Below are 25363 nucleotides of genomic sequence, written 5' to 3' on the forward strand. Positions count from 1 at the left end.
TCCTGTTTTATGTTGCTTAACTGAGGGTTCTACTTGTCCTTCATCCTATTCAACAGCACATCTGTCAACTATTTATGTGGTGGTGGGGCTGAGTATTTATATACATAATTGTTAAGAGGGTGATAGAGACTTCAACGTCCCTGCTCTTTTGAAACAAAAATTCATTGAAAGACGAGTTGGGTAAGGGTAAGAGATTTGAACTAGGTGTTATTTTTTTCTAAAACAGCCCCCAACATAAGACACTTACTTGTGACTGTCCCCATCCAGCACTTCGACAGTTCTGTGAGATACCAAAGCAGAAACACTGCATGCAGCCTGCAGGATTGCTGGCCTCCATGTTGAAGAATCCAGGTTTACACTGGTCACAGTTCTCTCCAACTACATTAGGCTGAAAAAAAAAGTGGTTATTTTATAAAAAATGTTTTATTTTTTATTTTCACAAATGATCTACATATTTACACTTAAGCGTGTTCAATATACTGCTGAAAAAAAAATTTATTTGCATTTCTTGTCACACTGTTCTGGAAAAAAATGGGCACTCACACATACCCACACCACAGTGATCTTCTCTGTGCCATGCAGTATCAACCTTTAAAAAACAACTTAGCACACACATCTGCACAGTCATCTGCTGAATACCCCCTTGTTTATTGATGACACCTACCTTACAAATACAGTCTCCCTGACAGGTGTCCACATTACGACTGCCTGCCCGACTGCAGGGACAAGGAATACATGAGGGAAAGTTCTTGTATCCTGATGCACAGCGGTCACAGTTCCTGCCACCAAAACCCACACGGCAGATACAATCACCAGGCATCTGAATAGATTAAGAAAACTTTAAAGCAACATTTTTTTTAATTATCTAAAAAGAAGCCCTTTTGGGGGTGGGGGGCACAAGTACATAAATTTCCATTTTAAACATTATACTCATTGAGATATTAGTATTTTTGCTATTTTTCCTTACTGCTTTCTGTACAAAACACTCTGTACATGTTATGTTCATGATATTTTAATTCTCACCAATCCCTCTCCTCTTCTAGAATTATCCTGTACACAGGTTCCTGTAGACCCCAGCTGGCTACACTGACATGGCTGACAGGGTTCACGGGGGTCATCAGTGGTCCTGTAATAACCAGCTTCACACTGCTCACAGTTCACTCCTGTTGTATGGTCCTAATGATTTTACAACATATTTAATACAGATTATCCTGTTGTAGTTAAGAAAAGATGTAATGCAACAAATCTAAGGAAAAAATGCATGAAGGGTAAAGGTAATGGTGAATTTTTAACTTTTCATTACAAAGTATTGTGTTGTAGCAGTGATCTTATTTCATCTACCAATGTCTTAGAAAACAAAATATTTTTATTGACAGATTGTTCGACAAAAGTTATCGAACTACTAGTCTTTTTTCATACCTGTACTGTACATAACATTCAAAGTCACTAAGTGGTTACTGCAAGTAAATTACTTACCAGTACAAAGTGAAGCAAGACAGCTCATTCAACTTACCCTGCAGTTCATACAGACCCCTCCACCATTCTTCTCCCCTGCTATGTTCTGACTCTGCCTGTTGTCAGCAACAGTCTGGTTGTAATAGCATTCATCAGAATGACCAAAACACTGACATTCTGAAATCATTAAAATAAAAAGAGAATATTAAACTACATGGTTACTCTCGACAACCATTCTGGGTACTTCAACCTGAATTCTATTTGAACATATGGATGAGACATTCTCAGCAAAACTCACCCTCACAAAGTGACCTCTGCCTGTAGGTGCCAGGTTTGTATGGCTGCTGGTTAAATTTTGGACAACATTTCTCACAGTTCTTTCCACATGTGTTGTCCTCACAGACACACATCAGTTTCTGGAATTCAACGAAGTCAATTAATATAACAGTGCACAACAAATCATGCCCTAATGATCAAAATAACACATGAATGAAATTGTCATAAATATTGTTTTACTTGTGTGATATAGTTCTACTGACTTAAAATAACTAATCTGTTCTTTAACTTTAACTGACTTAAAATAACTAATCTTCTGTTCTAAAAAAAAGCAAAATAGAATATGTTTCTACAACACCCATTTTTTTACATTTCTCATACAGCTTTGCATACAGTCCTTTCATACTACAAAAAACTATATGCTGCCGTTGAATATTTATAAATTTGCATTAAATTAAAAATAGTAAAAACTTTACAACTGTCCTTACCCCTGTGTCAGGACTCCTTGGACAACTGCTGGCATGCCCATAGCATTTACACTGTCCTCCAATAGAAATATCTTTGATGGAATAGAAATACTGAAAAGGAAGGGCGAGATTCATATGTACATTATATCTAAACAAAATGCATGTAGTCTGTATAAACAATGATGCAAATATAGAATTTTGCAGAAGGTTTCAAAGTATTAATTTGGACCGGGATTTTGTTTAGCACCTTAACCAAAAAAAGGCATAAATTTGGTGGACATACTATGGGCATTAGCTGGTGGCTGAATAGTATATAAGGACTTGGCTACAAATACGACCTTATCACTGTTATTGTCGATGTTTCTTTTTTTTTACACTGTTAATGGCAAACCTTCTCTTTGTGTCATACCATGACAACAAGTTCACTAACCCTCTACTTATACATGCAAGCAAAATACCATCTACAATTCAACATGGACAGTTTACGTCCAGGTGATCATATGATAGTACCTGACTGGACATCTAAAACCAGCTAAACCTGGTCACTATTGACCACTGGAAGTGGACCAGGGCCACAACAAAGCTAACCTCCTGACCCTGGTCACAGACAGTACAACACATTCTGTCTCCGTGTCTGGCCAGATCACAGCTGTCCCCATGCCTAGTATTACTGTCAGCTCCTTTGATGTCTAACTGCTAATATATTTTTTCCTGACAAAATTATGATTTGCAATCATGAGTCATTCTTGTATCTACTGAATCTTCTTCGTGCTGTGTATATTCAAACAGCTATTAGGATTCTTTCATGGCAGTCACTTGCTAGATTATTTCATTTCTCTTCTTCTGCCATTTCTTTATAAATTTCTTTACAGTACTTGACCACTGTAATATCATTTTCCCTTTAAATTATTTTCCCCCTATAAATTTGATTTCAAATAATCACAACAAAAACATTAAATAAATCTGCAATTATTTCAACTTGTTGCCTGCACTGGAAAAGAAATGTGAAAGAAAGAGCTGTCATATTGGAGATGACACATACACAGAATGGTCAGATATTACTGTAGTGAACAACATCACCATTACTTTCTTTTTCTAATGCAGCAACAAAGTGTCAATCAAACTATCTACAGTGTACCTCCTCCAATTTCAAATACAATACCAGCATTGAAATACCAATCAAATATTGTTTTCTTTCATAACAAATCAATAAGGGATCTTGTAAGTCCAGCATCATATTATCCAGGCTAATTATCTTCTCATATCACCATCTGGGTCCTCTTTAAAACAACTGCCTCAGGGGATGTTCTTTTCAGTCCATCTCATTTAAGATTGATAAGTGGAAGATGGCAAATATGTTCTTTTAAAACTCATTAAAATTATCTGAATCATCTCTAACGTCTTTTTCTTGCGTGTCTTTCAGAACAATGTCTCTTACAATATAGAGAAGAGAAAAAGTGGAAAATTTTTAACAAAATGATTCAATTCTTTAATGCCATGCCACTTTAGGTGCTGGTCATTAGATATCATTTAGCAGCCACTGGACACTGCTTGCTGGTCACTTGACACTGATTCTTTTTTATCTATTGTGTAGATTGTCCTTTACTGAACACCACTAAGAGACAAGTTTAAGTGCAATGATAACTTCTTTTGTGAGATATTCATTGTCCATCTTGAGATGACATTTCCACTAACGTGAGATGACATATCCCTTAATGTCCACACAGGTTGAAACAACATTCCAGAAACCTAACCTTTAACCTGCCATTTGTTCCTGTGGATATGCTGCACTGCTTATTCTGGGGATAAAGTTACTATGCTCTCAGTTTCATAAAATTTTAGATTTATTATACCTGAGCTTGAACAAACAAGATGAAGCAGTTTTTATGTACTATTATTTGGCAGTTAAGTGCAAAGAAAGGACAACAGGGGAGAACGAGACATAGCAATCAGTCCATCCCAGCTAGTGCCTCAAAAAGTTCAATTGCCTTGAAAAAATTAATGATTGGTTATATCCCATTATAACTGCTCCATACACTTACCCTCCTAGTGACAGCTTTATCTATTTTGTCTGGGTTGCTTGTTCTAATAGTCATCAGGTCAGCATTCAATGTTCTAATCTTCTGCAGTCTTAGGCGCAAGAAACGGGCAGTGGTGAATTCCTACAAATAAACAGTAAGAAGGGTTAAATTGTGAAAGCAACAGGAAGAAGTTCCTGTGAGATTGCAAGATTTCTAAACAGTTTGAAAAAACTTTTCTAACTGACAGGAATTTATACTAAACTCTTTTCTCCATTCCGTGCTCTTCTCTTAATTAGCTGTTTCACAGAATGAATCATTCTTGGAGCTTGTGAAATTGGCAACTTTCTTTACAAAATAGGCTTATCCCACAAGATTGTTTATTTTTTCTAAATTGTTTTTATAAAGATTACTTCTTTTCTAATGCTTGAAGCTTTGAGGCTTTTCTTATACTATTATTGTATTCCTGTGTTCTGTTTATTTCTCTACTTTTTTTTTTTTACTGAGCAAGTTCATTCTGAATTCTTTCCTGGGTGATCTTTACAAAATCCAAGTTATCCTTGAATTTTGTTTATTACTTTAGTAAAACATTATCAGGGAGCAAAAGACCAGTTTACCAAAAGGAAGTGAGACAAAGGTTAAGTGGTTTAAATTTTTGTGCCTTGATAAACCTTTAAACCAATCTAATACAAACAAAACTTTCTTTTTTTACTCAGCATGATGGACATAGTACAAAAATTAGAGTCCAGAATTAACTTGAGATGAAAATGTTCGGTTTCCTATCTTGCATGTAAAAGATAACCCATCAACCACATTTCATGATAGACATGAGTAAAGATAAAGATCAGTCTATTCATAGAACAAGTTATGGCAAATTATCAAAACAAGGCAGCAAAGCTGTCAAATGTACAGACAAAAAGCAGGAAATAACAAAATAGGCTACTGTCAATTCTGATGCAAAAGTACATTATGTTAAACTGCAAATTCAACATCAAATTCTTATTATGCTCAACAGGTAATACCAATGTAAGTAAAATGTGTAACAAACATAAGGCTTCAGGCCCATGGGAGTTCAAGTTCACCCTTTGAAAATGTAAAACTTCCAGAAAAAGAAGTCAATTAGACTGCTTTTCCAACTCAGGCTGCATTTTAGTCCTGTATTTCTTTTTTGAAAGTTTGGCAATCATAAGAAACATGGTTTTCCCATAATGGTCATCATGGCAGCAGCACCCAAAATTGTGTTTTCTTCTATTCTGATGCAATATTACATAATGGTTACCAGCATAATGACAATCAATTTTTCATAATAAAATATACGTATCATGGATTTTCAGAAAATGTGACAAGCATGGGTCTTCAAGCCTGTGGAACTTCAAAGTCACACCTTGAAAATGCCAATATGTGAAAAATTAAAATTTCATAAAAAAACTGTTTAACTGGCAGATTGCATTGCCTACTGAGCTATATTTTAGTCCCATGTTTCTTTCCTGTAAGTTTGAGAACAGTAAGTGACATGGTTTTTCTTAAATGGTCATCATGGGAGCAGTGCCCAAAATAGTTTTTTTTTAATTTTGATGCAATATTACATAATGTTGAACAGCATAATGACCATCAATTTTTAATAATAAAATATTAGTATCATGGATATTCAGAAAATGTGACTAGCAAAGGTCTTCAGGCCCATGGAACTTCAAAGTCACAACTTGAAAATGCCAAAATGTAAACAAGACAGCACTGTTCTGAAATGTTTTTTTTCCATTTTTAACAATTTTTAACATAAAACAAAATTAACAGTTTACTGCCATTTTTATATGATCAACTAAAGAAATTGATGAGATGGGGAAAATATCAATAGAGCAGTGTTAAATGTCCAATTTCTTCCATTCTGAGATTCTGAACATAGTGAATGATTGAATATGACAAACTGCAATGATATGAGTTTATTTCCATTTTTGAAACTTTATTACACAATACACGATAACAAATTAACCATTTTTTTTACAAAATCAACTAACAATGTTGTAAAGATGCAGGAAATGTCAAACAAACACTTTTTATATCTTATTAATTAAATAATGAAACTGTTAACATGCCTAAGAATTGAATCTGAGAAAATGTGAAAAAACAGCATAACTTCTAAAATAATGGCCCAATTATGCTGATCTTTTAACTCAACCTGCGTTTTAATAGGATTGACCACTCCTGTGAGTTTAATGACAATTGGCCTATCTCTTTTTCTTATATTGTGTTTACAGTGTTGCATATATGCTGAAAAGTGAAAAAAAAAGCATAACTACTAAAATAGTGGCCTGATCATGCCGATTTTCTAACTTGACCTGCGTTTTAGTAAGATAGATTACTCCTGTGAGTTTCATGACAACAGGCCTATCAGTTTTCCTTGGAATGTGTTTACAGTGTTGCATATATGCTGAAAAGTGAAAAAACAGCATAACTTCTACAATAATGGCCCGATCATGCTGATTTTCGAACTTGACCTGCGTTTTATGAATATTCATCAGCTCTGTAAATATACAGCCAAAAAGTAAAACTGCCCTCCACTTATCGTGTTTACAAGGAAAGTGCACGGCATCGGCATCGGCATCACCATCGCCATCGGCGACGACAGACGCAGGTGATGGCAATATGTACAGACACATCTGTGTCTGTACATAAAAAAAGGCTTGGAATATATATCATCAATTTCACACAAAGACATTTTCTTTTGCAAGTATAAAGATATATTCACCCAATTTGGAATATTTGGAATTATTCTTCAATCCTGAATCTTTAACATTTTTCATAGCTTTTAACTTTTAATCAAAAGAATTGAATATAAAGGCTAAACTTTGCATGCGCTCAATGAGGCGATACTTAACACAAACTGACATGTCAGGTTTGAATTAGCAAGAAAGTACCACCCAATCACTTAAGTAATAGTCCCTCACCTAAATTGTAAATACTTTAAGTCTTTATGTGTCTTGTGTCTGATGTCTGGAATTTTGATCACTCATATTTGCATCTGATGTGCCCAAATTCTCATCAAATTTCAACATTACCAGAACAAAATTGTCAGTAAAATTGCCTACACTGCCATTTTCATAAATGTCCAAATAATTTGATTTATATTAATAATAAACAAAAAAAACTTAATTAACCTGCACATACACTATATCAAAGGAAATTGCTGATTAAGTACTTAGGCACAGTAACATAATAAACATGTTTCTTGACAACATGATGCCCTCTGATTGGCACGAGTGAAAATGACCATGTTAGTTGACCAGATGGATTCAAACCATCTATGATAGCCAATACTTCTGCCTTGTTGTTCCCATTAAAACTTTGTTGTTGAAGTTAACAGGTCACAGTTAACATGTGGGTCATCACCTCTCTTGACACCTATAATGTTTGCCAGGTGGACATAGGTAATACTAATAGCTCACAAAATTTGAAAAATAAAAGAAGATAATTTATGATACCCAAAATACTTTTTTGGAAAAAAAAAGGTAATAAATACATGCCTTGAAAGTTTATTGAAAAGTTCTGGAAAGTAAAAGGGGTTCATGCAAAAATGAGAAATCTTTTTTAGAATAACTCAAAATCTATATGGAATATGAAATTTGAGAGTAAAAACTGTAGTATGCCACCATCTTGCAATGCTTAGTGATTTAAGCACCCTTGTTGGAATGTTTCAAATTTAGATTTTAAGTACTAGATTTTTACAAATGGTATAATTACCAATAATAAGTCACTTGGTCCATTCACAGCTCCTGGGCGTCCGTTTACCAATGAGGTGTGGATCTGAAAATAACATTTAATATTCTTGTTAAAAACTAACAAAAATTGTCTGTTTTGACTGTTATCATTTATATAGTAAAGTTTTAAAAAATTGACAGTGTTTTACAACAACATAAAATCCAGACAGATGCCACAGATACCTTTGCACTCTTCCATTGAAATCTGCCTGTGTAGCTTAACAATAAATAACAGGTTTTATTTTTGTTAGCCAGGAGCATCAAAGTTCAGGAAATTACTCTACGCCCAAACTATTAGGAAAGGGACATTCACTTTTGTGTGCATCTCTGCTATGATCTATATCATCCTAGCTCTTTCATCAGATTTTATCCTGCCCTATCCCTGTCAACATCTGGGGCTAATAAACTTCACAAAATGTCCACTTCTCTCTTAAAGATGTCCTGCCAACCAACAGACAGAAGCCACCCTTCCCATAAACTATGGTTTAAGTGTATACTGTCAACAACTTTAAAGATAGTTACTTGCAACCACAGACAGAAATGCAGCTTTAAAAATTTTTAGTAATATACAAAATGAAAATATTTATCCTAAAGTCATACATTTGAAACGTTCTTAATTTTCAAGATTGGTATTTTAAGTTCTTCAATAATAAAAGCAAACATCCCAGTTATTCTATCCCATTTAGTTAAAAAAAATGAGTGTCTCAAGCTCCTATGATTATCAAAAATCATACCACAATTAAAGGAAATCTAAAAGAGCAGCAAACAAAAGGGCATAATCTATACCAAACTGATTTCAAATGACATCTTTATATGTCAGAATTCTTAAAAAGTCTTTAAGAGTCTTTAAAAAATAAATAATAAACTTCATTGCAAAGAAGACAATACCTCTCCATTCTCAATAGGATCCAGCCTGGAATAGAATGAAGTACAGATAACTTCATCATCCCTCCTGTAGCGTGGTCTTCCCACTGTAGGGGGGACCCCAAAGGCATTCCAGCACTCTCCATCACTGAGAGCAAAGTATTGCCAAGGTGTAAATGTGATTCCATCCACTGATCTCTCTAGGATCCAGTTTGCTGGGCGGGGGGAGTTGGCAGCTTTTACTATCACATAAGCAATTTGAAAAGCCTAAAAAAGACAGATATCAGATAACACAATTGAGGTATGGACATAGACTGTTAACTTTACAAATCAATGCTTTGAAAAATACATTAAGTATTACTAGTAACTGTATATAAATGGCGACCATAAAGACTAGATGCCTTGGAGTAGTGGGATAGTTAAAATTTCACATCTGCATCCTGGAATGTTTATTTATAACATATGTCCAAGACAATGTATTAAGATTACTGAAATATAACAGCTATAAAAAAAGTGGGGAGAAATTATGATGTACATGTATAACAGTGCAACAAGTTGGTATCAAGCTACTACCCATTCAAGTTTTTTTTAATGCTTTATGTTCAGTTAAAAAATGAATTTTCATGCACTACTGCCAATATGTTTTTGTGAACAGAAATGTTACTCTTTGATGCTGATATAACCAAATTACCCTCCCCCCAAACACACACACACACAAAAAATATACAAATGTGTACACAGATATGATGACACACGGACAAACACACACCATACAGCAATGTTATAAATGCAACAAAGCATCAGTGTGAGAGGGGGATACAGGTAAATTTATAATGTCTTTTTGTACATTCTATCATATTTCAAATGCTGAAATTGACAAGGCCAGGATGGAGACCCTCTTCACTCAGGTGTGCTAATACAACTTACCTTTGTCCAAAACACATGCTATATGATGAAAAGCTTTTCAACACCAGCAACATCACAATGTTAAGAATTTATATTTTATCACTAAGGCCCTTTCATGTAGCCGAAAAAGACGCCAAGATAAAAGGACAGGAATACCAAAACATGAATAAAGTGGATCTAATGACAGTTGACTTTTGGGTCAATTAAGTCAACTTTTGCGCTTCCGTGATATGGTCCATGCTCCTTTAAATGGAGACTGACAGGGAACAATTCTGTGATTGTTTGATGCTATCAGCACTTGTTTTATTGTACTTATTCACATTTATTTTATCCTGTGACAAAGTGTTGTAAATGAAAGGGACCCAAGACAACTTCAGAGGGAATATGGCATACACATTTATTTTTAGAAAGATAAACTGATAAGGAGAGATGTTCAATTTGAAAAATTGTACAGTGATAGCTCAATTTTTCAGTCCATGAATTTCCTTTTAAGAAATAACAGAATTGAAACTAAATATTCTAATCTTCTCAAAAGTCTATAAAAGCCAGTAATCTTATTCCATTCATATTTTAAGTTGCAAAAATGACCTTTGCCACATATTTAGATGCATTATCTTCTTGGGTGTCAAGTGGATTGACATGTTCCAATACATAGCCAAAAAGTAGAGTTTTACATACAAGGTGATCTGTATATGTGGACTTGCTTTCTTTCTACAGCTGTGCTGTAAGAGTTAGATAGGAAAAGCCAGTCATGGAACTTAGGAAACTTAGGAAAATTCAAGTTCCTTTTCATACAAAACATGTTCCAAAAAGACATTTGTACTAGATTTCCAGCCAAGGAGCTGTGTTCTTCTTTAAAAAATTAACTTATTATTTTCAAAGTCTGAATAACTAATTTCAATGAATAACTCTGGTCCTTTAAACTTTCAGAAAAGCAAGCTTGATAATACTTGTTTTTTTCAATTTTGGTATTTGGGTATATTAAAAAAAGCAATTTGTTTTTAAGATATTATCTTTAAGTTTACACAAATTCACTTATGAGCGAATTTTTTCTGCTCTGTTCTTTCTGATTTATACATGTGGTAATCATTTCAATTGCCTGAACTTTTCTCTCTAAGAAAAGCCCTTAGTATTTACACCTTACAAGACTTTGAAAGCCCTAGAAACAATGGAAGTGATGTCATTCATTGGCAAATCTCCCAGCTTGAAAATGCAAAAACTAAAACTTAAGTCTTGAAACACCAACCAGGACCTGACGTGACTTACATCAAACAGGCCCATTTGTCTCTGTGACAAAAATTTTAACTTACAAGAAAAAAAGGACCTGTCCCCTGATGCCCTTTTATATACTTGGGTTCTTGCAATCAGTACTTCCACTAGCTGTAAAGTGCTATGTTCTACTATTAATTTGTCCAAATATCGGTACCTGAGGGGACAATTAAAGTAAGATACAAAAAAAGGAATGTCTGTTATACTTTTCTTCTGACATTTTGAACCATGTTGTGAACCCATGAAAACATACTAACAAGGAAATGGCAAATGTGATGGGAGGACAGATTCACATACCATGAATTCAATATTCATTTTTTCTGTAAGTTTTAAAACATTAAATTCTTGATTCTTGGGAGATTGGAAGAACACAGATTAACACCCCATTTCCATAGATTTTTAGATCGATCTATCCCGGTGGGGAGTCTCACTAGATTACTGTCAGCTTGACCAGCTTAAGCGTCTGTCCCGCCTACTTAAAGCTGTAAGGGGGTAATTAACTATGGTGCCCGCTCGGCTGACTGCAATTTAGCGTGAACCCCCAGGGAGTTAGGTCGATCTAAATCTTAATCTTTAGATCGATCTAAATCTCTGGGAAGGCACCCTAAGACCCCATACCCATTGACAATATCAGTCTACGTGGATCAATCCAACTCTGTGGGGATTCTCATGAAGTTCAATCAGCTAAACCGAATGGTACACCTCCTCTTGTTTCCAACATATTCATATAGCCACCAGCACTTCTGTATTCTACTTATAGCCATGAGGAGGCTTGTCATTCAGTTAAGCTGACTGCAGCCGGCAAGTCCTCCACATGGATCCATCGTTCCACAGACTGATGGTCACTATGGGATTGGGGCCTAAAAGTGAGGGATTTCTGGATGTTTCCTTTTTAAAGAAAAAAGTGCATTGCCATTCTGACCAGTGTAAAATGTTCAACATATGTTATTTTTAACTTTTCAATGCTGTTGGTCCACCTGAACTGGGCTATCCAATCTAAATTACTTCTGGCAGAACTTGTTTTGACAACATCTGTCACCACTCGACAATAGGAAAAAAAGAAAACTTTCAGAAGCTGAGTGAGATTTCACAGCATCCCCAATCTCACTTGATGGAAAATGAGTTTTTAATTGCAATTATGGCATAACTTTCCCACATGAAACAACAAAGGTTCCCTGTGAACTATCATCAGTACATTGTGACACCTAAAGTGGCATTTCTGAGTGCACTTCAATACATTTTATCTTTCCCCTATTTGGACCATTAATAGAAATACTCTACCAATAGCTAAAATACTGCTTCACAGGTATGGCTTGTGAGGTAAAACCTCCCTCTTAAAGACACCTTGTATAACATGACAGATTTGAAAACAAAAATTCTGTACACATCATTACATTCTAAGTAAATTTGAATGGATCAGTTTGCTATAGAACCACCAAGAATACACATTGTTTAAGATTTTCCCAAGATGTACTTCACCCATAAAAGTCTAACTGTTCAAGCAAACTATTTTTGTAACCAAAAACCTATGCAAAACAAATGCCACCATCTCATTCCTCAAACACTGGCAACTGAACAGTGAGTTTATTTAAAGTGCAGCAGGCCAATCAAGCAATTAATGTGTGTTATTAGTGCTGATTCAATAACATTTGTAAGTTTTGACTACCAGAAGGGGGTTGTCAAAAAGATAACATATTTTATGTTCTTGATGATTGATCAATTGTCTTTGAATCATCACTTCACTGATTAAATTTCATTATTTTTGCCAATTGAATAATATACCAGCCAGAAGTAGTCACAATATTTCCATAGATTACCAGTGAATAATCAATTGACTTAGTTGCATCACTGGTCAATTGATGTTATTATCCACTGGTCAGTTATCTCAGGAGAGATAAGAGAATATAGCAGGGATGGGCAGTGGGACTCAACCAGGAGATCAACAGACAAACAGATGACATTGTACTATCTAAGTGCTGTTGGCCCTAAATGGGACGTCAATGAGATTTTATACTGTTACCTTTACACCAGGAAAGTCAAGAGGTAAACTAGCCACATGTTTCATAAAATTATGCTAGAGATTTGGTTGATATTTAAAAGAAATTAAAAGGCCATGTAAATAATTTGATTAACAAAACAATTTTACACTGTATTTTAAGCAAATGGTTTTATGCTAGAGGAACCTTTCATAATGCCCCCTCCAATATAATAATAAAATTATAATAAAAGAAAGAAGTAAGGCCAATACCACAGCTGTCATTTAATGAAACTTTGAATGCAGCCCATGTGCTATGACCCTCCCAGAGCATCTGGTCTACCAGGGTTGCTGCAGACAGTTAGACAAGGGTGATAATTGAAAGTGACAGGTCACCCTCTACCACCTATGAGGAGTACAAAAACAGCTGGAAGGCTGTCAATTATATTTGTTGCTACATACACAACCAACTTTAGATTTATACCCCATTACTTTTTGAGGTAATGGAATTTTAAAAAATTTTATCAAATCTTATATGAATATTTTTATCCATTTCTGTGTGGTTCACAGACACATTTTGCTGTTAACACTAAAAATACAGTTTAATGTCTACATATTTAAGTTAAAGATGTAGGTTTAACAAGACTTTTCATTCACTACCAAAAAATACTTTGATAGAATTGCTTTTTTTCACACAGACACACAAAAAATAAAAAAACATGCACACATGTATCATTAACATTCTCAAGATATTTCTATTTTAAAGCATACATGACAATGCATTCAGAGAATGTTGTACTAGTGAACATTAGGGAATAGTTTCTGCAGGACCTTTGACTCAGAATAATATACTCAAAGGCCAACAAGGTTCCTGGGTCTATATAACCAGTACAGTAACCACAAAGTACTTATCTGATATTACACCTGTCAAGGTAAACACATCATTCTACTTCAGCTCCATCTTTTTTTTGCACACTCTTCTGAAAATTCACTGATATTATGTCTCTTTTGTCACATATCATGTTTTGCATGAATGGGGGTCAGTCCCCCTAAGCCCCCTGGGGTATTATTTACCCTGACCAGGAACGGGCAGATAACAATAGGAGAAAGAAATCCCATCTCTTTTTATGATTTCCGCTCCTTTCTGTCATGTTTGTTATGGGAACACCATGTAGCAAGTCAAGCAGAAAAAAGGTCACCTAAGATTAAAGGTAGAGCCGCATAACATCTAGAGGAAAGAAAATTACCGCAGCACACTTGACATAAGAGATACATGCCTCCAGGGGGCAGTAGCGAGGTCTCGTTGGATAAAGCTCACAGCGAGATAATTGACAGCCTCATGCCTGGCTGTGACAGCATCATGAACATGACAAATAAAGGGACCCATTGCTAATGTTGTTTGTCTGCCAAATTAATTTTATGAACAAGCCTTCAGTAAGAGTGCCCCATATCTCCACTTCCCATCATGTAACAGGAGACCCTATTTGATGTGCCCTCAGAGCCAAATTTGTCAAATTCTTCTATGACTTTATTATCCCCTGAATAAGCAGATATCAGCGTCTGGATCTACATGCAAAATGTGTAAAAACAACTTCACCATTGCCTGGATGTAATGTGAGATAAAATGCAGAGCCCCAAAAATGAAGGTTCATAATTTGAGGTAGTGGTGTAACAATATATATATATTCAGGATCTATGCTTTGGTGCTGGTTGTCATATCTAGAGGGCTGAAATCTGAATAATTTGAACAATTTCAAATACCAACAGAGCTTACACCCCAGTAACATGTAAGCAAGCAGTGAGCGTGTGCCTGTGTCATTCTAAGTCATGTTGACACCCCAAATGGCAGCTGGAGGGTACATTTTCCCATTGACCAGCAGATTTTAACTAGCCCAAATGAAAATAATCTGGACAACACATGCTCAGTGGAATGAGAAAAGGGCTCATTAATAAATTTTTTCACCCGATATTAACAAAATATGGAGTTTTTGTCCACTTTGTTCTGAAAATATCTGCCCTTGCCCCAATGAAAAGATTGTTAGGACATCTGAGAGCAGGTCTTACTGTAATGTGGCCGAGGAGTCAGTTACATCATAACTCTAATGTAAAAATTTATAAACAAGAAGGTTAAAAAACAAGTACTTTCTGACACATTTTCTTCCATTAAGCAAGTAATTTGTTTTTGTCAATGGTGTTCCACATGAGAGAAACAACCCCACTATCAAGTACACATTCCTCTAATTAAGATGGACTAAGTACATGTCCCACACTAGTCTGGTCACAAAAACATAGGTGTGTTTACATTTGCTTAGTTGATCTTAACATATTGTGATCCTGGCATGCATTACCGTTAAAATGAAAATAAGAAGCTTCAATCATTTATATTTTTTGTCTTTTCAACTAATTCCTATCAGAGATAAAGAAGTCACCCCCCCCCCTTGCTTTTTACATAAACTGAAACAAGTGTGTAACAGTTTCAGATTATTAACCATGGTGTCAACACTCCTTAAAACAAATGTATATTCATCCAAAAAAATCTCCCAATATGGTGTGCTTTATATTTTTTCATTAAATAAATCTTTTTCATGTCTGGTATACGTACTTGCTGGTTCTCATTTCAATTAAGTTACATAGAAAATTTACTTCATTTGCATGATCTAATTGAAGCTTATATGTGCATTTGTGCATATTACTGGCTGCAAACCTTTTGCATTCATACAGAGATGCAAGTACCTCTTACCAATACAAGACTGACAGTCATGATCTCACTTAACTTCATGAAAATGTCAGATATTTTCTGCACAAGTGCTTCTGTTTGTCCAAGAAAATGCACTGTTTATCAAACCTGATGCAATACGAACATATGAAAATACCTTAATTAATTTTCTTAAGCAACATTTAGCTGTGCAAATGATAATAGTTTACATAAGATGTCACAGGGAACCCTTTATTTAGCCTCTGCTCCCCAAGGGCAAGGAAATTAATGTGATGTTTGTTTTTCCTAAATAAAGTCAAATCCACTTAGTGCTGAAAAAGGCAAAAAAATTCACCTTTTATGTACCGCCTGTCTGCAGGGCTTAAAACTAAAAAGTAACAAAAATAAATCCCTGATTCACTGGCCAATGCTACTTTAAAAATTCCCTTCTGTTTGAACTTATTTGTGTTTTTCTCTCCCCCTCCTTTCACAAATATATTCCTCTCCAGTTCAACTGTCTCAATGAGAACACTGCCACAATACCTCTCATGTTTGAATAACAGCAGGCCTGCGGTTGAAAATTAATCCACCGTTTAGTGCACTGGGCTAGAAAGGCCCTTTCATACCACTGACCCTCCTCCATTCTAGTCTTTCCTCCCTGCTGCTGTCAGTACACTGTGATTTCATGGTGTAACTTTCATTGAAGCTGAAGAAACCCCTAATCTTCAGACTTAATCCTATAGTCTCTCCAACAAATCTCATTTAAATGACCATCCTCAGAGAGATTGGATTCCTGTGTGACATTTGGTCAACTCCTGGACAAAATGTCAGCTAACTAGTGAGAAGAAATTAAATGTTTTGAACCTGCATTTTGGTGTGCTGTGTAGGGATACTGAGTGCAAGGTAGTTGGATGGCTATAATGAAGGGGTGGGGACTGGTTCTCTCTATGGTTCAGGACATGCAACACCCTGAGCAATTATGTACACCAGTTAACTAACAGCTGTTCACTTTTTTGTTTTGCTATTTCACACATACCTCTTGCACAAAATATGTTCATATTGAGAAAAAAAAGTGAGGAAAAAACATACTTCCCTGTTAACATTGATAACAATCAGTTTTCTGATGTTTTCTCCCATTTTCTGGCATTTGTTCCATATATCTTAGTTTTATGCCAGACACTTACTATTATACAGTATATACCACCCCTTCTGTGCTACCTGAGTACTCGCTGATGGTATTTTTATGGCAATTAAGTGTTAAGATGCATTTTAGTGTTAAACATAAATGTAAAATACCACTCTATAAATTGCACCATGTATCTCAAAAATTCCTGAACTACAGGTGTGAATTTAAACCAAAAACAAGACCCACTCCTGTTGGAACAAGACTAATTCCTATTAAAGGACCTCCAAAATTACTTTGTACTTTCCAACACCCCCTACCCCATGGTCCCTCCCCCCCCCCCCCCCCCCCACTACCACTTTGCTAATATCTATCAAACTTGATTGCTCATACATGTATGACATGTACACAACTTAACAGAAAGTACACTATTGCAAGTAAGCATCTTCTCTTTCTCACATCTTTTTAGTAGTTCACAAAGATAAATAATTATTATTATAATAATTTTATTGAGCACTAAAATGTTTCAGTACATTTTGCAGGCCCTCTAAACTACTTGTATATATATATATACATTAAGTACAATCTAGACCTATTATCACAATAAAAATAAATAAGTAAATAATAACAATAATAATAATAATAATAATAATAATAAGATAAAAATACCTATATTACATAATAACAATTACATTGTTCTGTATTGCGGTAGACTTGCTCATTATTATTGACAGGCTAGTCTTTTTTTAAATGTTTGTTGGATGAAGTGACACACGGTTTTTAGGGAGTGTTCACTTTGAGGATTGAGAAGCCAGGCAAGTTTTTCTAAATCAGATGACATTTGCGGCGGTATCATTTTTATCATTTTTTCTCTTTCATTCACATGCTCATTACATTTAAGTAGGAAATGCACTTCTGTTTCAACATCGTTGCAATGTGGACAGGGTCTCCAAACTCCCTTATTTCCTCAATATATACCTGAAGTCATTGCCATGATGCTGGAGATAATATGTACACCAAAACAAAAACTAAAAAAAAAAATTAAGGTCTCCAAACCCTACCCTTGCTTGCCTTAAGAGTTCATCTATTACATATTAACAGTCTGAACAGTACATGTACTATCATTAACTTATCTTTCAGTCAACACATGAGTTCAAAAGGCTACTATCAAAGTCAGACTTAAAGTGTGATGTGTGCAGCAATCTATTTATCTTGTAACCAACCAGACATACCAGTGGCATACACTTAGACAGTAGTAAGAGTGTACATGTAGTTGTATACATTTATGTAGTTGTATGTATTAATGTAGTTTATGTACATGTAGTTGCAGTAGAAGTGTCTGTCACCACAGTAATGATCAGCTTGGCCTACTGATTAGGAAATAGGGGGCGAAACTGATGGATTTTTGGGGGGTCATTCTGCCATCAAATTATTTATTGTATTCATGTGGACAAGCTGTATGGGGGTCAGCTCTATGTTATGAAGGTTAGCAGCTAATACTAAGGTCTGCTAGTACAAAAAAGGCAAAAAATGTTCTTTTAGGACCTGTGAAATCTGGGGTTTGCTATGGTGAAGGTCTGTTATTCCAAAGGTTTGCTATTCTGAAAAGGTATATTGAAACAATAGCTATGCTTCACAAATTGCATACGTTGCGTAATTGGTATATAATTGTACATAGCTTCTGCGCTTCTTTCGACATGCATTTCAGAAGAATACTGAACCTTCGGAAAAGTAAACCTGAATAAAGAAGTGCACCTGCTGCATGGTCTACAGCAAGTGGCAAAACAGTGGACTATTGCCAATGGCCCCATTCAGAATGGATGATCCGAGTACTTACTGATCAGCCAACTAAATATGGCCCACCACAATTCAAAAGCGATGCCGCCGATTCCCGATGGTCTCCCTGCCTCCACATGCGCCATCACTGCAGGGACACTGCAGAGATTTAATCCTTTTAAAAGAGCGGTGGAGTAGGGGAGACTGTCAGGAATCAGCGGCATTGCTTATGAACTATGGTCAGCAATATTTAGTGAGGGGATCAGTAAGTACTCGGATCATCCATTCTGAATGGTCCCAATGAGACATCCTAGCTAAAGTGCTAACTAAGCTAAGGTTACAACAAAGTTGAATGTAAAAAACTGGAACAGAAAGGGCCTCACCAAATATGACCAAAACCAAGCTGCACCTGCAGGAATTTCATGGTCAATTTTATGATGCTCAATCAGGATCAGGGAGACCGACCACCCACCTTTCTCTTTGCTGTCAACTGACCCACACTGCTGTCACTAACAACAATCAGTGACCCAAGCCACAAGATCTAAAATCAAACTGACTCCAGATTATATTACAAAGGCTGTAGTTATATACAGATTGAAGCACTGCCACAAAAAGAGGAGAAAGTTAAGCCCTGTGGGTACATTTTCCTGCTGACCCAAACAAGGCCACCTTCTTACAAAACCCTGACCCTAGGAAGAGTTAATCATTTCACAAGGTTATCATTTTAAGCAGGTGGGAGCTCATTCATGATTTACTGTGCACAGATAATAAACACAGACACAATAAAATATCATATCTGCTTTACACACAAGGCATACAAACACAAGCAAAACACAAACCATGCACAAACAGAAGAACACATACTCATGATATGGAAATGTATTTATATACACAAACATATCTGCATTCACCCACTAATTTACATTTTCAAAACCTCCCTCATTCAATTGTCAGAAATCAAACTGCCATCACTGTTTGAGGACATTCCTAAAACAAATGCTTATAACAGAAAAAATTGAATGTCTGCATCTTGCCATGGGAGCATGTATACCTCTAAAATCACAAAATTTGTTTTTCCTTCATTAAAAATCAATCAAGAGAAACTATTCCAAATATTCAGTATTGATAGGGTCTTTCTCTGTAGGTGTGCTGATAAGACCAGGTAACCGGAGTCCAGCCTTGGGTACTTAAAAGTTTATGTTTTATGGTTGTCTGGTCACGTTTATCACTAATGATGGGAAAGGGGAGAAGACAATGGTCAGCGGTCATTCTATACTAGCCACCCTTAATTCATGGTCAGTTGACATGTAGCTGGCAGCAGCACAATGGTTAACATATTCTGGACAATGTCAAATCATTTCCAGTGCAAATTGTAACTAAAAAATGAACAATCATTGAAAATAGTGTACATATCATTTACAGGAAATAATTTGTATCATTACTGCATTTGTATAATGCCCGAGTTTTTGTGCATATATAAGAAAAAATAAGGTATAGGGAAAAATGAGGTTTAGGGAAATAATGAGAAACAGTATTGTCATTCACCTGGCCAAGGTCCAGTGTAATGGTCACCCAATCATACTGCCATCCATTGGCTAAACTTGGACTCTGCCACCACCGATTTGACCCATCAATGGCATTCTGAATAGGATGACGCTGGTATGGCAAATCACCATTAGCATCGCATATCCCACATTGGTAATTCTTCATCATAAGCTGCTTGACATGTTCCACCAGCTTGCAGTAGGTCTCTGGGCCCGTTTCTCCACATGTGGCATTACTGGTAATATCTGCTTCCGTAGCCAAGTTGAAAATCACAGGGAACTTTCCTTCATCTGAAAGATATAAAAGAAAAAATATTAAACCACAGGAAAAAAATGTCCTTACATAAAAAGAACGAGAATTAGTTTGAAATATGTATTGTAAAATACAGGTACACATATTTTCGTGGCAAAAAAATGATGTAAGGGTATATAATTTGGAAACAATATATCTGAATACATTTGGAAAAACTCCCAAAATGTATGCAATAAAACTGCTTTGAAATGACTAACTGCAAAGAAAAAATGTAAATTGTGCAATTGTATTCAAATGACCATTCCTCTGTGCAGAAGCATCAGCTTCACATTTTAATGCTGAAAAGAAAGAACAATACCATTAGGCCTGGATATTTCATGGTTGTCAGATTACTGTTTTTCTGTGTGTTTTGACATGAACCACCCCAGTGCACAGCACAAAACACCCAAATAAACAGTTTTTGGTATGCAAGGTAGTGTTACATGTTTAACAAGCCCTTGCTTTTCTAACCAAAAGAAGAAATGTAGACATATAATCTGGTTTCACATAAATGCAGTTTAAGTCAATTTGTTTTTACTTCTTTTGCAACATTAAGGGGTCATTCCCACAGATATTTGGACCGATCTATCTCCCTGGGGAGTCTCACTAAATTGCTATTGACGTAACCAGCTTAAATGTCTGTCACGCCTAGTGAAGCTGTTAGGGGGTAATTATCTTTACCCCAGCTGATTCGGTAGGCATGACAGACATTTAAGCCTCTTGAGCTGATAGCAATTTAGCGTGAACCCCCAGGGAGTTAGGTCAATCCAGATGGATCGATCTAAGTATGGGAACCCAGTCTAAGGCAAAATAGGTTCGCTATGACAAAGGTTCACTTTGCTCTAGGTCTTCTATGATTCACTCCCAAATGCATGTATAGGTACAGATAGGCTCTATTCCCATAGATTTTAGATTGATCTATCCCCGCGGGGAGTCTTACTAGATTACTTTCAGATAATCCGACTTAAATGTCCGTCCCGCCTACTACAAGCTGTAAGGGAGTAATTAACTTTCGTGTCCGCCCGGCTGACAGCTATTTAGCGTGAACCCCCAGGGAGTTAGGTCGATCTAAAGTAGGTCGATCTAATCTATGGAAATGGGGTGATAGAGTGCAAAGATAGCAAATAAAGTATAGTCAACAAATTGTCAGTGGGAACTACTGTTGTGAAAGTGAAAGCATTCTTTATGAAATGCAACACAACATACAGTTGATATTCTCATTGCGCTTCAAGCATAATAATAATAATAAGCTTTATTAGGAGGTGAGTTACACATTATATTGCACTATACAGTTTAATTCTTAGTTGTTATTGTTAGGAATTATCCATGTACCAAGTCTGCGCAGATCGCAAAAAAATGCAAATAGCATACAGTAGATTTGAATGAGAGAGAGAGAAAGAAGGAGAGAGGTGAACATAAAAAAAAGGAAAAAAAGCCCACAGTATCCAAACTACCAGGGCAGCACTATTTAAATACAGATTCTAAAAACAGAGTGACTGCTTCTGGAGCTGGTTACTGTTTCAGTTGAATGAAGGACGAAATGAAGTGGTATGTATTGGGACCCTCCTATGACAGTTATAAAGACTTGAGCAGCAAGTACCTGTCAGAACCAAGACTGGAATTGGTGCACAAAGAGGGCAAGCTTTGGAATGTGAATAAGTTACCTTCATTCCTCTTTCATATCATCTCTCAAAATAAATTAGCCTTAAGTAGACACCTTAATGGCATATACATATCAATTTTAACTTGAGCAAACAAGACCCTCCCTCTCATGGTTTTTTTTTACATGTCACCATTCCTTTTACCTCCCTTTTATTTTTAAGACCCCATTTCCAGAGATTAGATCGATCTACTTTAGATCGACCTAACTCCCTGGGGGTTCATGCTAAATAGCTGTCAGCCGAGTGGACACGAAAGTTAATTACCCCCTTACAGCTTGTAGTAGGCGGGACGGACATTTAAGCTGGATTATCTGACAGTAATCTAGTGAGACTCCCCACGGGGATAGATCGATCTAAAAGCTCTGGGAATACAGCCTAAATCTTTCTTGACTTCCTTCTTTTGTGCACACCTTTTTTTTATTTATACAATGTGCAAAGAAGTCCTAAATACCTTCCTTTAAATATTTCCACATGAAATTTTTACCAGTTTTCCTTTTTCTGTCTGTAGGTAATTTTTCGATTTTCACTTATTCATACTTCCCTTCCCTTTATCAGCACTATACCCCTCCCCTTCCAACTCTCCTCTAAATCATTCCCTTCATTTTTTCAAGAAATCTTTTAATCTACTGCACCACACCTTAGTATTTGTTATTTAATGATTTTATTTCATTATGCCTCACGCCCCAAAACTACTAATGGTTGTTGCACTGAATGAAGATAGAGCTTTCCTCCACCACTATCACTCCCCTTTATCAACTTGATAAGAGGGGGTGCGAATTGAGGAAGAGCAATTTTCCTTGCACCTGTTCTATAACAATGAGGAAATACATACAAGTATATTAAATAGGTACATATTGAGATAAAGGTATTGTTCATCAAAAGGATGAGACCACTGTTCTGGGCTTATCCACCATACAAGACTATATACATTTAGTGAATAGTCTTGAAGTCGGGCAGAGCATTTATCCAGCTTAATCTGATGTCATTTAGACTGGGTACAGTGATTTGCGCTCCTGTGTAAAATGTGTAAGAAGTTAAAGCACGATACATACTCATTAGCACAGAAAAATAAATTAAATTTTGAAAGTTGATCAACATTGCAAACATGTCCAACAAATAAAAATACATTCCGTAATAATAAGGTTTTACTCTATGTAAAATTTAAGCATACCCAATAAAGTAAAAAGTTGAATGCCATACAAGAGTGGCTTCAAAAAAGGGAGAAAGGCAAAGGAAGACATGATTTACATGTATAATGACATTCTCTACGTGATGTCGAAGTACATTCTCTCTAAACCATCTCCTTGCAAGAGGATTTATGTGTGTGGTATTCTTAGTAGGATAGAGGTGCTTAACAATACCACACAGCCCTTCATTTTGGTTAGGGTGGAAATCTCATTCAAACTTCAAACTTCAAAGACTATATCCCACTGCTGGCAATAAGCTGCAAAGAGGCGAGAAAACAAAACAAACAAACCATTCACACAGCACTTCTGGAATATTGTGAAGTGTTTCTTTGATGTTGTTTCGTGTAGGGCCTGACCTGCAGTTCTCTTACCTCTAACACCTGTGACCCCAGAGTTAATTTGATACCTTTATTTAAGCTGCAATAAAAAGGGGAAGGCAAACAATAAAACAAGTAAAACTTCGATAATGTTACCAGAGTAGTCAACGTGGAGTGCAGGTATTGTATCTAGAGTCATAATAAGTCAATCTATGGCCAGGTTAAAGAGGAACGCCTTTGTTGATGGTTTGACTCCTATTTTATTGCATTACACCTTATGGTTAAAAATTAAAGGAAGATAGAATGGTGTCACCTTCAATTGACAGGACAAACCAATTACACACTCTAATGCTATCACCTAAAGGATAGGGTGTCATTGGCTTAAAAGGAGAGGGGGGTTGCTGGTACAAGGGTGGGAGGGAAGGTTAGTCTCCTTGGCTAACTGCCAAATGTTGAATTTTTAATGTCTAGCTTTGATTGCTGTCGACAAAGTTTGTGGCTGGATTGGGGAGATAATGGTCATTCTGAAATATGCCCATCTCTTCAGGTATCAAATGCCTAGGATTGCCATTGGTTTCATTTAACTAGCTATGACAATAAATGGACTTCACTGCACATTGTAATTCTTTAATCATTCTTTACTGTACCTAATTTATTTAACCTCAATTATAATATATATTGGAGAAAACACCCATAGTGACATAACAGATCTAAAGAAGTCTGCTTGTCACTGGTTGATGAAATTGGACAAGATGACAAGGTAAAACAGGTAGAAGGTACATCTATGTTGCCCAGGGTAACATAACAGCTGTATGTTGCTAACCCATGTGTTGAAATAATTCATAAATGAGAGAAGGGGATGTTTCTGCCCATCACATGATTTAACAAGTCATTGCTGCAGGTTCATTTGCTAGCACTAATGAATCCAATTACTAAAACAGCTGATACTTTATCAAAAAAATGTAAAACAATACTAGACAATCAATTACGAACTGCACGGACCCAGTCTGAAATACAGTCTGGGAAATTTGGGATCAACTAAAGGTGGAACATTAAGTCATTTATAATATGGCCACCTAATGACAAAATTAGACTTATACTGAATACCTATAGTAATAAAACCTGGTAATAATGAGAATTATACCCCATCCATTGTGCTAGGGCTCTTTCATCAGCTTAACCCCACCCAGGTGCCAGACTTTCATTGAGACCATAACTCCATTGATCACAATGGTTAGAAACCCTCTGTACTTGAAGGTGGTATATCATTATGACTAGTTCATCAAACCATGGTTATGCACTTGACTATGTGTACAAATCACATACACTGGACTCAAAGCATACCAAGGTAGTATGTAATTAGGAATAGATAAACTAGTAAGGTACCACACATGGGTTATGCAGTCAACTTGTTTAGTGCATGCAGTGCCCTTTGCTGAACTCAGTCAAAATTTATTGTTTAAATTCTGCAGAAGCAACCACCCCTCCCCTGTTGTGAATTAAGTAATACATATCTTGCAACACTTTAACAAAAAGGTTTTAGGGTTGTTCCAGGTTCGCAAAATGTGTAAATACTGCTCAAGTGGCCACTACTGGTATTTTCCAAAGGACAAAGCCAGGACAGTATACACAACCTTATTAAAACCCTGTACTGTTGTATCAAATTATATAATCTTGTTAGCACGCCTTTTTCAATCCTATCAGTTCATGTTGACTTCTTGTCTTATGGTGTTGACTGTTCTGACTTGCACCCACTAGATCTGGAAGTCAGGTAGGGGATAGG

General features: G+C 36.1%; 1 protein-coding gene across 3 annotated transcripts in view; it reads right to left on the reverse strand.

Moving 5' to 3' along the window:
• Positions 1–25363, reverse strand: part of LOC106163871 (laminin subunit alpha-2) — a 74432-nt gene that overhangs the window by 43069 nt on the left and 6000 nt on the right. For all 3 annotated transcript variants that reach the window (XM_013541578.3, XM_013541579.3, XM_013541577.3), the window contains exons 2-11: positions 20125–20414; positions 8860–9102; positions 7955–8017; positions 4241–4360; positions 2220–2309; positions 1754–1871; positions 1514–1632; positions 1024–1176; positions 665–820; positions 248–388 (exon numbers count right to left, since the gene is read on the reverse strand). In XM_013541578.3, the coding sequence (XP_013397032.2) occupies positions 248–388; positions 665–820; positions 1024–1176; positions 1514–1632; positions 1754–1871; positions 2220–2309; positions 4241–4360; positions 7955–8017; positions 8860–9102; positions 20125–20414 (1493 nt within the window). The remainder of the gene's footprint in view (positions 1–247; positions 389–664; positions 821–1023; positions 1177–1513; positions 1633–1753; positions 1872–2219; positions 2310–4240; positions 4361–7954; positions 8018–8859; positions 9103–20124; positions 20415–25363) is intronic.

Source organism: Lingula anatina, chromosome 1 (genome assembly GCF_051362555.1).
Source record: "Lingula anatina isolate TDL-2025a chromosome 1, LinAna3.0, whole genome shotgun sequence".
Classification (NCBI taxonomy): domain Eukaryota; kingdom Metazoa; phylum Brachiopoda; class Lingulata; order Lingulida; family Lingulidae; genus Lingula; species Lingula anatina.